The 13,551-nt window shown below is 46.3% G+C and overlaps 2 protein-coding genes across 2 annotated transcripts in view; both read right to left on the reverse strand.

The window, feature by feature from the left end:
* Positions 1–1,170: 1,170 nt before the first annotated feature.
* LOC309369155 (uncharacterized protein) lies at positions 1,171–9,979 on the reverse strand. Its single transcript, XM_081909888.1, has 2 exons — positions 9,557–9,979; positions 1,171–2,889 (listed from the first exon to the last, which is right to left on the reverse strand). Exons 1-2 carry the CDS (start codon positions 9,588–9,590, stop codon positions 1,211–1,213), a joined length of 1,713 nt encoding a protein of 570 aa, XP_081766014.1. The 5' UTR covers positions 9,591–9,979; the 3' UTR covers positions 1,171–1,210.
* Positions 9,980–10,721: 742 nt separating this feature from the next.
* Positions 10,722–13,551, reverse strand: part of LOC309369334 (zinc finger and SCAN domain-containing protein 31-like) — a 79,903-nt gene continuing 77,073 nt past the window's right edge. Inside the window, exons 2-3 of the mRNA XM_081910196.1 lie at positions 11,222–11,714; positions 10,722–11,025 (exon numbers count right to left, since the gene is read on the reverse strand). Coding sequence (XP_081766322.1) covers positions 10,882–11,025; positions 11,222–11,623 — 546 coding nt within the window. The 5' untranslated portion in view covers positions 11,624–11,714 and the 3' untranslated portion in view covers positions 10,722–10,881. The remainder of the gene's footprint in view (positions 11,026–11,221; positions 11,715–13,551) is intronic.

Raw genomic sequence — 13,551 nt, forward strand, 5'->3', positions numbered from 1 at the left:
ATTCAGTCCATTAATATTCCAACTTAATATTTGCAATGCCATGATGTGATTACTCTGATTTTCCTCCAACTACACCCAATGCTTGCTCTTCTTCTGTTGATATCACTGGATTGTCCAGTCCGAAGGGTAGTTTGGTTATGTCCAGTATTCCTTTTTTTGGTGATCTTCTGTCCAATGCTTTTTGTTCTGGTCCTCTATCAGGTGATCTTCTATCCGATGCTCTTGACTCTTTTCCAGACCCCTTCTGCAGATCTTCTTCGTAATTATTCAAAAAATTAGCTTTATCTTCTACTGATTTTATTTTTATTTTCCTTCCTTTGAAACTGAAGGATAGGCCTTGGGGAAATTCCCACCTAAGGTTAATTTTGTTCTTTCTCAGCAGGGCAACCAAATCACTGTAATTGGACCTAAGATCCAAAAGGGATGTCTTTCGGGATGTCTTTAAAAATCTCCACTCTTGACTGTAGTACTTCCAAAGGATTCTGATAATGCCAACCCAAAATTTTATCTCTCTCTTTTTTAGTTCGGAGGGTAATCAAACAGTCTCTTATTCTATTCTTCTCTTTCTTCCCTCCTCTTCCAAGTCTAAAGGCAGTCACGATTTTAAATTCATCCTGTTCCAAATCCAAATCCCAAAAGTCTGCGAATTCCTACGTCATTTCTTAAAAGGGCAAATTGAAAGCGAAATTGTATGGCAAGTAGTGGAAGAAAAAAAGGTGGCATTTGAAAAAACACACAAAGAAAACCTGGGGGTGGCCTCCTCCAATATTTAATAGGGGGGACAAAGACCCCTTGGCATTTAGGAGTTGGCCGTATTCCCTACACCCACACGTCTCAGAATGCTTAGAACATCAAAACACAACACAATAACACAAAACATCACATGTTGAGAGCCAGTGTGGTATAGTGGTTAAGAGCGGTAGACTCCTAATCTGGGGAACCGGGTTCGCGTCTCCGCTCCTCCACATGCAGCTGCTGGGTGACCTTGGGCCAGTCACACTTCTGTGAAGTCTCTCAGCCCCACTCACCTCACAGAGTGTTTGTTGTGGGGGAGGAAGGGAAAGGAGAATGTTAGCCGCTTTGAGACTCCTTAAAGGGAGTGAAAGGCGGGATATCAAATCCAAACTCTTCTTCTTCTTCTTATGTTAAAATAGTATTAGATGTCAATAAGAAAAAGGTCCGGTTAAAAAGCTGTGGATTTGCCTGGCTCCTAAAGCTGTATACTGGTTTTTCCGACCTTTGTATGGATTCTTTGATGGGAAGTGAGTTTAGAGCTAACAGTGAAGCTCTTTCCACATTCCACACACTGATAGGGTTTCTCCCCTGTATGAATTTTGTGATGGGAAGTGAGAGCGGAGCGCTGACGGAAGCTCTTTCCACATTCCACACACTGATAGGGTTTCTCCCCTGTATGAATTTTGTGATGGGAAGTGAGTTTAGAGCTAACAGTGAAGCTCTTTCCACATTCCACACACTGATATGGTTTCTCCCCTGTATGAATTCTCTGATGCTTAGTGAGATCGGAGCTATTTCTGAAGCTCTTTCCACATTCCCCACACTGATAGGGTTTCTCCCCTGTATGAATTCTTTGATGGAAAGTGAGAGTGGAGCTCTGACTGAAGCTCTTTCCACATTCCACACACTGATATGGTTTCTCCCCTGTATGAATTCTCTGATGCTTAGTGAGATCGGAGCTATTTCTGAAGCTCTTTCCACATTCCCCACACTGATAGGGTTTCTCCCCTGTATGAATTCTTTGATGGAAAGTGAGAGTGGAGCTCTGACTGAAGCTCTTTCCACATTCCACACACTGATAGGGTTTCTCCCCTGTATGAATTCTTTGATGGGAAGTGAGTTTGGAGCTCTGATGGAAGCTCTTTCCACATTCCACACACTGATAGGGTTTCTCCCCTGTATGAATTCTTTGATGGGAAGTGAGATGGGCACTGTTCCTGAAGCTCTTTCCACATTCCACACACTGATAGGGTTTCTCCCCTGTATGAATTTTTTGATGGGAAGTGAGATGGGCACTGTTCCTGAAGCTCTTTCCACATTCCACACACTGATAGGGTTTCTCCCCTGTATGAATTGTGTGATGGGAAGTGAGATAGGAGCTCTGACTGAAGGTCTTTCCACATTCCACACACTGATAGGGTTTCTCCCCTGTATGAATTTTTTGATGGGAAGATAGAGAGGAGCTTTTCCTGAAGCTCTTTCCACATTCCACACACTGATAGGGTTTCTCCCCTGTATGAATTCTTTGATGAAAAGTGAGAGAAGAGCTATGAGCGAAGCTCTTTCCACATTCCACACACTTATAGGGTTTCTCCCCTGTATGAATTCTGTGATGAGAAGTGAGATGGGAGCTGCGACTGAAGCTCTTTCCACATTCCATGCACTGATACGGTTGCTCCCCTGTATGAATTCTGTGATGGGAAGTGAGAGAGGAGCTACATGTGAAGCTCTTTCCACATTCCACACACTGATAGGGTTTCTCCCCTGTATGAATTATTTGATGGGAAGTGAGACTGACTCTCTGCCTGAAACTCTTTCCACATTCCACACACTGATAGGGTTTCTCCCCTGTATGAATTCTTTGATGGGAAGTGAGATTGGAGCTGTGAGTGAAGCTCTTTCCACATTCCACACACTGATATGGTTTCTCCCCTGTATGAATTCTTTGATGGAAAGTGAGAATGGAGCTCTTCCTGAACCTCTTTCCACATTCCATGCACTGATGGAGTTTCTTTCCAATGATATTTTGTTGATGGCAAGTGGAATGGGAGCTCTGACTACAGCTTTCTCCACACTCCAAATTTTTGCGTGGCTTCTCTTCTCTGGGGATTTTGTCGTGGTCACCTTTGTTCTCGATTTCCGTTTCATCACAATCTGCATTGGAGACAAAAAGGGATTAGAGCCTCAGGAACAAATGGAGAAGAACTGAAGGGAGCTGGGTGTGTGTTCATTACCTGTATTGTTTGTCATTAACCAACATATTTATTATGAGATTCTGATGTGTTGTTGAATGTTGCTTTGTTTGATATAAAGTAGTGGTCAAAATTGTGGGGAAAAAGTGTAGTTCTTCTTTTGGAGTAATATTATAAATTTATATATCAATGGAAATATAATTTGATCAAGAATGCAATCAACAATGCAATCAAACTAAGTTTGTTCATATTATATCAAACCTTATAGCCAAATAACGAGAAAAAAGAAGCACAACTTGCTTAGGTTGACTTTTGTCAGTGTCTTATGTGATTGCTATCAAGTTGGTCATTTAGTGAGGTTGAAAAACATAATCAAATTAAAGAAATGGCACAAAGAGTTGACTGGTCACCCAGAAAGTGATGTAAAATTGTACTATTAAGTGAACAAGGCTACAGTTATGAAGAAATTAGATGAAAAATTGGGAAAAACTAAACCAAAGCTGGCGATTGAAGAATGGAGAGACTGTGCCTACATGACAGAAGAAAATCATCTGGGTGTATACAAGACTATATGGTGCAATGTAATGGGAAGTTGAGTGCAAGTCTGGTCTAAATGTTAGAATTCTAAGGAAAAAGCCATTGTTATCTCTCCAGCAAAGGTTGAAAAGATGAAACCCATGTTAACTGTACAGCGGAACAATGGGACAGTGTTATTTGGAGCGATGAAACCCAAATCTCCTTGCTTGGTAGTGATGGCATGAAATATGCGAGGAGAAGAATCAGAGAAGATTTACATCCTACTTGCATTACACCGACTGTGAAACACCCAGACAGTGAGATGATCTGGGGTTGTATGGCAGCAAAAGGTGTGAGCAGAATTTGCGTCATTAATGGGAATATAAATGCGGAAAAATGTATAAAAGAAATACTTGAGCCCAAACTGAAGTGTTCCGCAGGTGATCTTTTCCCAGATACTGAAGCATTTATATATATGCTTCATATGCTTGCAATATATATGCTTGAAATATATTCTATTTCAACAGGATTCAGCTCCGTGTCATGTTGCTGCTGTGTGCAAAAGGTGCTTTGGAATGGCCTGGGAATAGCCCACAATTCAACCCAATCAGAAATCTATGGAGCCGACTAAAGAAACTTGTTATACATGTTTGATGTATTAGATGATTTTAATATTTTTTTGGAAGCCACCCAGAGTGGCTGGGAAAGCCCAGCCAGATGGGCAGGGTACAAATAATAAATTATTATTATTATTATTATTATAGAAGTAACCCAGCAATAAAGCTCAATTAACAGAGGCCATAATTGAGTCTTGGTTTCCCGTTATTACAGTTGCAGAACTAAAGACTTGGTTCACTTCAAGTGAAGGCGTTGTAAGGCTGTAATTAAAGCTAAAGGTTACCAATGGTTACCAAAGGTTTCACGTTTTTTCTTTATGACTGCTGTTCTAATAAATACTCCTTCATAAAAGTCATCGCATTACATCCTTCATTAAATTATCTTTCCATTGCTATATAATTTTATGGTATTACTCCACACAAAAGTGGTGTTATGAGCCATCAAACCTCAAAAATACACTTTTCACAAAAGGTTTCCACAATTGTGGCCACTATTAGAAGTTGTTCATTTTAAAGTTAATGTTCTTTATATATGGGATCAGATTATTATTATTTATGTTTCATGATTATATGAGTGTTGGAAGCCGCCCAGAGTAGCTGGGGCAACCCAGCCAGATGGGCAGGGTAGAAATAAAAATTATTACTATTACTACAGTGGTACCTTGATTTAAGAACAGTCCTCTTCTGGAAAAGATTAAGTTTGTAAACCGAGGTACCACTGTATCATCATCATCATCATCATCATCATCATCATCATCATCATGACTGCTGCTGTTGCTGCTTGCGTGAGTGCTGGGAGGACCCCTCCCTCTCCTGCCAATTCCATCTGGCCTAGGGGGCGGGGCCTGCACTTACCACTACAGTTTAGAGGCCTGAGCAGCTACCTGCAGCAAGGGACAAAATGGTTTTAAATGTTTTAAGTGCTTTTAATTTGCAGCACTTTAAATGGTGGTTGTTGTTTTTTATAATATTATATTATTTCATTAATTTATTTTTGCTTGGGGTGGGATAAGCATTTAGTCAGGGTGGGGAGTAGTTTAATTTGAGCGCTATTGTTTCTTGCTTTGGTTTTATTATTGTTGTTGTTGTTGTTGTTGTTGTTGTTATTCTGTTAAGTTATTATATAGTTTGTATTTTGCTTTTTAAGGGGAAGGGTCAGGGCTGCCTGGGAGTGGGCCTGAGCCAATAGAATGGCTGGGGCATGTTCCACAGGGGGGATGTATTGGGACACCCGATCTCAGTGATCACAGGCAGGTGGAGGAGTTATGCTAAGACCAGACCATGTCATTACCGAGGAGGCAGGTTTAGTCGTTGTTGGAGGACTATCCCTGCCTCCAGGTCTGGTCCTGACCGGAAGGATACAGTAATCAGCAAGGGAAATCCACATGACCTGAAAGTGTTGCTGTGCAATGCCAGGTCAATGATGAATAAAACCTCTGCCATCCACGACCTGATTGTGGATGGAGGATTTGACCCGGCATGCGTGACAGAGACCTGGTTGGATGAAGCAGATGGGCCTGTCCTTGCCGCTGCTTGCCCACCAGGTTTCTCTTACGCACAGCAACCCAGGTCATGTGGGCGGGGGGGGGGGTTGCAGTGATTTTTAGGAAGTCATTAGTCTGCACCAGGCGTCCTATTGGGAAGATCCAGTTTTCTGAGTGCATGTTCTGGAAGTTGGGCAATAGGGGCAGTACAGGATTCCTTTGGGTGTACCGACCTCCCCGCTGCACCAAGGATTCCTGGCCCGAGCTGCTTCAGGTTGTGGCGGATATGCTCCTGGAGACACCTAGCTTGGTTGTCCTGGGGGATTTTAACATCCATGCCGACACGACCTTACAAGGGGCCGCTCGGGACTTCGTGGAAAGCACGGCCTCCATGGGGCTGTCCCTGAATAAGTCTGGCCCAACTCATAGCCGCGGACATGCCTTAGACTTGGTGTTTACCTCTATGGGTGTTGGTGATCTGACATTAACTAAAAGCGAAACATAAGAAGTGCCATGGTCAGATCACTTCCTGGTGCAACTGGACTTCTCCGCAACCCTTCCCCTCTGCAGGGAGGTGGGACTGATTCGGATGGTCCGCCCCCACCACTGAATGGATCCAATTGGCTTCCAGAGAGTGGTAGGGGATGTTTTATCCCAAGTTAATGGCCTTTCAGCAGATTCCCTGGTGGCACACTGGAATGCGGAGTTAACCAGGGCTATCGACTGTCTGGCTCCGAAGCGCCCTCTCCGATTGCATGGAGCCCGGACAGCCCCGTGGTTTCCCCCGGAGCTGAGGGTGATGAAACAATTGATGAGACGGCTAGAGCGCCGGTGGTGGAAAACTCATTGTGAATCAGACCGGACACGGGCTAGAGCTCAACGCCGAGCCTACCAAGTGGCAATGGCGACGGCGAAGAGGGCCTTCTTCGCCGCCTCCATTGCATCTGCAGAAAACAGCAGCAGGAGACTTTTTCAGGTGGTTCAGAATCTATCGGATTTTTTAAAAAAATAATATTTATTCAAAGTTTCAAAAATACATAAATACAATAAAGAACAGAAAAATACAACAGAAAAAAAGAAAAGACAAAGTTTTTAAAATGAAAAAAGGGGGAAAAAGAAAAATACACATCCCATACTACATCTTTTCATTTGCTTGTTTCTTAGACCTCCTCGCACCTCCCTTTTTGTATTCTGACTTAATTCGTTGTTCCAGCAAATTCTTCCCATATTTCTCAATTTTTATTTAAATAATTTATCTTAACAATCTATCTTATTAATTAATTCAACATATCCTTTCCGTCTTTTGCCATATTCTGTTATTCAATTTACCTTAATGTATTTAACCTTATCTTACCTTAAAAGCCTTAAAATTCAAAGTTTAAACCATATTTATACATAACTCCTTAAATCCTTTCTACTAAAGCCAATTAATTCCTTTCCAGCATTTTCCCTAATATTTCATTAATATTACACTAATTTCAAAAACAAAAAAAGAATTTCCCCCCTAGTTGTTATCCAACGCCCCTTCTTCCTGGTTTCGGGTTATGTCAGTCCTTTCTATACATTCCATCCAGTCTATCAATCTGGTGATCTTATATCCGAGGCCCTTAAGTCTCTTCTATGCCCCTTCTGCAGATTTTCTTGTTCTTGTTTGTAGTTGCACTCTTCCTTGCCTTTTGTTGGTTTCTTTCTTAATTTCTTCCCTTTCTCCTTGGGGAGTAGGTCTCCGGGGGATTTCAAACGATAATCTCCATTTTCCTTCATCAAGCCAGCCCATTCCCCACAGTCCCACTCCCTGTCATCATCTTTGTAATCCAAAAAGTGGTTGTCCAAAAAGTAATTGTCAACATGTTTCATAGTCCCACCAGATTTAAGAGCTTCCTTAACTCCAAACACTTCCAGGTACACTCCAAGTTCAATCTTCCAATGCAACAACATTCGCTCCTGCAGGACTTTGGATCTCTCCATTTGTATTGCTTGGGGTGCGATCACAACCTCTTCCATCTTCCTCTGCCCTTGCACTTGCCCAGTCAAACCAGTTTACTCTCTCTCCTGCAGGCTTAAACAGTCAACCCCCCCCCTTTCTCCTGCTTTCCAAGGGGGTTTTATTGGTTGTAGATGCAGGAAAATTCAATCTTTAAAACAACTTTCCAGGCTCTTAGATTGTAAAGTTTTTGCTTCAGTCTATTTACAAAAAGCGGAAGACGGTCTTCCCGTTTTAACCTTCCCGCTTCAGTGCCTAATTCAATAATTTCTTGATCCAATTTTCCGTTTTTACTCACGGGTATTTGTTTAGAGTCCGAATGTCAACAGGAAAAAGTCAGTGCTCTCTGGCGATGGCTGTGCGGCTTCCCTCCATGAAAGTAGCAATCGCTTCGCTGCACCGCGCTGCTCACCCCACTTCGCTCTGGAGCCCCAAAAAGGGGTTCCCCCCGCGAATAGGGGAGGCGCTCTTGGTACTCTGCCGAACCCCACGTTCCCAGGCTCCTCCGCCTGGAATTTCTAGCGGGTCCCAACCTTCGCCGCGGTGGGAAGACCCAGTTTCCACGGAGCCCGTTCCTCCGATCGGAGGAACTCCGCCATTCGCCGATGGCGCTAACCTAATCTATATGAAGCTGCTGGGAGAGATCATCAGGGGGTTTGGACTGGGTGTTCATCAGTATGCAGATGACACCCAGCTCTACGTCTCCTTTAAATCAGGTCCTGTGTGAGTGCCTGGAGGCGGTTGGAGGATGGATGGCGGCTAACAGATTGAGGTTGAATCCTGACAAGACAGAAGTACTGTTTTTGGGCGACAGGGAGCGGGTGGGTGTGGGGGATTCCCTGGTCTTGAATGGGGTAACTGTGCCCTTGAAGGACCAGGTGCGCAGCCTGGGAGACATTTTGGACTCACAGCTGTCCATGGAGGCGCAGGTTAACTCTGTGTCCAGGGCAGCTGTCTACCAGCTCCACCTGGTATGCAGGCTAAGACCGTACCTGCCCGTGAACTGTCTCGCCAGAGTGGTGCATGCTCTAGTTATCTCACGCTTGGACTACTGCAATGTGCTCTACATGGGGCTACCTTTGAAGGTGAACCGGAAACTGCAATTAATCCAGAATGTGGCAGCTAGACTGGTGACTGGGACCACATAACACCGGTTCTGAGAGATCTGCATTGGCTCCCAGTACGTTTCCGAGCACGATTCAAAGTGTTGGTGCTGATCTTTATTGCCCTAAACGGCTTCGGTCCAGTATACCTGAAGGAGCGTCTCCACCCCCATCGTTCAGCCCGGACACTGAGATCCAGCGCCGAGGGCCTTCTGGCGGTTCCCTCATTGCGAGAGGTGAGGCTACAGGGAACCAAACAGAGGGCCTTCTTGGTAGTGGCGCCCACCATGTGGAACGCCCACCCATCAGATGTCAAAGAGATAAACAATTACTAGACATTCGGAAGACATCTTAAGGCAGCCCTGTTCAGGGAAGTTTTTAATATGTAATGCTGTACTGTTTTTAACACTTGATTGGGAGCCGCCCAGAGTGGCTGGGGAAACTCAGCCAGATGGGCTGGGTATAAATCATCATCATCATCATCATCATCATCATCATCATCATGACCACTGCTACTTCTACCTGAAATTCAATGAGTCTAGCTCTTCTCTGGCATGGATTTTGTTTGGCCCAGTCATGGCATCGCCTCCATCTCCAATGTCAGTCGTCTCTTTGGTCAACCCAAGACTGACAGGAGCAAAAACAAAAACAGAAAACCTGAAGCTACTTATCTTTCCTAACAATTCTGAAGCTGACATTGAAGATGGCCTGGGCAGTTGAGACCAGCCCAATCGTGGTGGAAAAAGGAATAATCTGAGGAAGATTGTTCAAAGAGAAAACTGTAATTTACTGCTTATTGTGGGGGTGTTAGGTTCCCAGGTGTTGTAGGGGCCACTATTGAGCTCTGTGAAAATATATGAGGTTGGTCCATAGACGTATTTTTTGAATTTCCAGGCAGATAGGACGATCCCACAGGGAGCCTTACCAAGAGAGGCCACGATCCCACGATTCTCCTCCATGACGTCCTTATGCAGAGCTCTCTGGTCAGGATCCAGCAACGCCCACTCCTCGTCCGTGAAACGAACAGCGACATCTTCAAAGCACACTGGACCCTAAAAGAAAAAGGGAAATGTCCTCCTCTGAGACAGCAGAAATATGATCTGCTACACAATGCTCTGTTGTTTCCTTCCTGTAAATTGCGGTGTTGTTTAAATAGGATTGCTTTGCTGCACATTTTAATTATGGGTGCTTATTTAATTCTGTGTTTTAATTATGGGTATTTGTCTTTGTGCAAATAGGTGTTACTCTGCCTTGTGTTTTCCAAGTCATTCTGCCTACGCAAGCATTCCAGTTTCCCCAATGGAAGGATCCACTTTCTCTTCTCCTCCTGGGCTGTTCTGGGAAGGTTCCCTCCCAATGCCCTAGAGCCAAATTCAAGGGGTTCAGGGGGGCATGGAGAGGGGGATGAATGGGGGGCAGACCCGATTTTTCATCCGAAAGGGCTGGTTAGGTGAATCCAGGCCACTATTTGTTCTCATTTGTCCACTGCTTAGAAAACAATTTTAGCATTCAGTGATTAATTGAAATAAGCCTATTTTTGTCTCCTGGCTCTGAGAGACAAGCGGGGGGGGGGGTGACTTCTGGCAAAAGGAGAGGGAGCCACCGGTGGCTCCTCCTTATCCTGACTCACTTCTGCCTCTCGACCTTCCTCTCCCACGCACCTCCTTCCTCTTCTGCCTCTGATTCTGCACTGCATTCTGCCACAGAGTCTCCCAGCTCACTAAGCCCTGTTTCCCCTTCAGCTTCTGACACCTCCTCTTCCCAGGCTTCTCCCTCTTTTCCCTCTGACTGCTCATCCTTCCTCCACCTCCACTCCTTCGGCTCTGAGCCGTCTTCCTTTCCTGGTTCCCCGGCTGCTTCCTCCCACCATTCCTCTGTGTCCAACCAGTCCATGACATTGCTCCATCCCTCAGCCTCTGGCCCCACAAGGCAGCTTCCCCTGACCTGATCTGGTTCCACAGCCGCTGCTTCCCTTCTGGACCAATAAAAAGGCGGATCAGGAGGTCTTGCTGGCATCCTTCTGCCATCTGCAAGAGAAAAAAGGTAAGCAGGACGCCAGGAGTGCCTGCTTCTCTTACAGGTGAAACAAGGCATCTCTAACTACAGGTGGGCCTTTGAGAAAGCCTTTCCTGCTGAGAGCATTTAGACGTTTGTGCCCATTTCATATGTTTGTTTGTGCAGAAATACATCTCCCCTCCTCTGGACCCTTGTTCCCAACTTTCTCCCCCCAAAACAAGATGAAAAGAACCCTCAGATGAATTGGAAAACCAACAGAATGAGACCAAACAGAGAAACACCACCTTCCTCCTTACCCAGTGGCCTCTCTCTGGTGTCCAACGGAGGCCTCTCTGCTTCACAGGAATCCAGGTCCATTTCTGCAAAGAGAACCTTTCCCTGAAAAAGAAACAAGGATTCAAAACAGAGAATGGGGAGAAATACTAGAAAGAGAATGACAAAGACTTGAAGGGTGTGAAATCTCCTTCCATGGATGCCTTCCCAGAAACAGGATGGGCCATCAGCAGACCATTATGGGATGTTCTCTGTCCTGTTGGGAGCCCCTTGGGAGTATCCAGAGGAAAGTCTCTCTCACCTGCTTTCTCTCCTCTGCCTGACTCAGGAGGAAACCTTCGGCCAGGGCCACCGCCTGGGAACTGGTCTCCGCTCCACAGTCCCTCACCCAGCTCTCCATCTCCGGGGGAAGGACAGCCAGGAACTGCTCCAAGATCACCAGGTCCAGCATCTCAGCTTTCGTGTGCCTTTCTGGCTTCAGCCACTGGTGGCAAAGGTGGTAGAGTCGGCTGCAAACCTCTCGGGGTCCTTTGGCCTCCTGGCAGCAGAACTGCCTCAACTGCTGGCTCTGCACCTCTGAGCGGAGGGTGTCCTCCTCACCCAGGATCTTCTGCACTGGGTTTCCCCAGAATCCCTCACTGCTCCCAGTTTGGCTGGCATAGCCTATTCCTGTTCCAGGGCCAGCTGAGTCTTGCTCATCCATCTGTGCTCTCAGGAAGCCTCTGAGAGATAGGAAGGAACCCTTTGGTCTTCTGCCAAGTTCTGTCCGTCTAAATGAGAAGCTCTAGCAAATCCTACAAAGCAAATACATTGTTCTGTTACAGAATTTGTAGGACGGGGGGGAAATGGTTCCCTGAGCAAGCATGGATGAGTCTTGCTGGGAACCAGGGCTGAAGTGCGCCGCATCCCAGACCGTGAGATATCTTTTTGAAAAGAAAGAGGAGGAGGAAGAGGAGAAGACATAAGTCTCTAGCCTTCTAGCAATGCAAAACGTGGAGGCAACTGAAGGGATTTCTGTCAGATTAATCAACCTGGTTTCTGCTGCCTCCCAGTCAATGCATGAAGTCAGAACCAACTGACAAGAGAGTCATTTGTATCTTGTGATAAATGGATGCTTTTCTCTAGTGGGGGTCCTGACCTGGGGGGTCCTCTGGAGTTGCTCCCCACTCCCACCCCCACTCCCCTGCTTCTGTCTCCTTTTCTTGCACTTGGACTCTCAGCCATTCTCAAGGTAGACTCCTGGGGTGGGGTCCCTTTTTCTTTGCTCTGAGGGCCAGGTATGGGCAGGGCCAAAGACATCTCCTTTGAATTTAGGTATGTAATTTATTATTATTATTATTATTAGTATTCTGTTAGATAGCTTAACAGACACACACACACACACACAGCCATTGATGCCAAGGTCCCTGGAGGCTCAGTGAGTAGCAGCGCCCATTTCCGGCTGCTTTGCCAGCAACAATCCCTTTGGGGCAGAGAGGATGTGGTCCTGGGATGCCCTGCTCTGGGTGCGAGGGGATGGCTGCAGTGGCCTCCGTGGGGAGCTGTCCTGGGAGACACTGGGAAACTGGTCCCCAATGCAGCAGCCAGACTCTGGGCTGGGATCCCTCTCCTTATTCCTGGCCTTTCTCTCCCACCTTAACTTCCTCCCTCCCTGTGGGGTGTTTTTTTTGGGGGGGGGCTAGTCCACCTCCTCCTCCAGCTTTGGAAAACCATTTGCACCTGTTTCCTCGGTTGTGCAATGAGGCTGAGCGATGTCACTCAAAGTTAAAGTCCCAGGGACCCCTTTGTTTAAAGAAGGGAGATTTCGTGGGAGTCAGGGATCCTCTGATCTGCAGGAAGGGGAGCGCGGCAGACCTGGCCCCTCCCTGGCAGGACCCTCTCCTCCTCCCTGACTTGGGGTCCCCCCCTGCAGGAGCAGATCAGGCCCCCAGGCCCCCTCCCCTGCTGCAGCCCTGGGACCCCCCCCCCCGTCTCCCCACTGCACCCTCTGGGGGGAGAGAGAGGAGACTCACCAGATCCCAGGAAGGGACACCAAAGCAACACCCCCCTTCTTGCAGGAAAGGACTGGGGAGGGAGGGGCCTTGGCTCTGGAGGACCTGGCCCCCCCTTTGCTTCCTGGCCTCTCTAGGAAGGCAGCTCAGTTCCCTTTAACCCTTGCCAAGCCGAGTCCTCCCTCGCTCAGCCCTCTCTCAGATTCTTATTATTTTTAATGGAATTAGAGGGAGAGCTGCCCCCCTGGCTACGCCCAGGTATCCTTTTGGGGGTGAGGCTCCTGGCTGGACTCTGAGCATCTCCCTCCCTTGTCCAGAAACCAGAGGAAGAGCTTGCAGGGAAAAGGGCTTTGCAGGAGGCAAGGAAGCTCCTCCTGGAATTCAGGAGTGGAGAGAGAGGAGGGGATCCCAGGGTCATCTAGTCCAACCCGAAGCAAGAGGGGGCTGGTCTAGTTCCCTAAATAGGCAGCCCTGTTGAGGGAAGCTTTCAGTGTTTAAAGGGTTATTGTAATTTAGTGTTTTATTGGAAGCCGCCCAGAGTGGCTGGGGAAACCCAGCCAGATGGGCGGGATATAAATAATAATAATAATAATAATAATTATTATTATTATTATTATTATTATTATTACAACCCCCAGTA

This window comes from Podarcis melisellensis (assembly GCF_964234715.1).
Source record: "Podarcis melisellensis genome assembly, chromosome: 4".
Lineage (NCBI taxonomy): Eukaryota > Metazoa > Chordata > Lepidosauria > Squamata > Lacertidae > Podarcis > Podarcis melisellensis.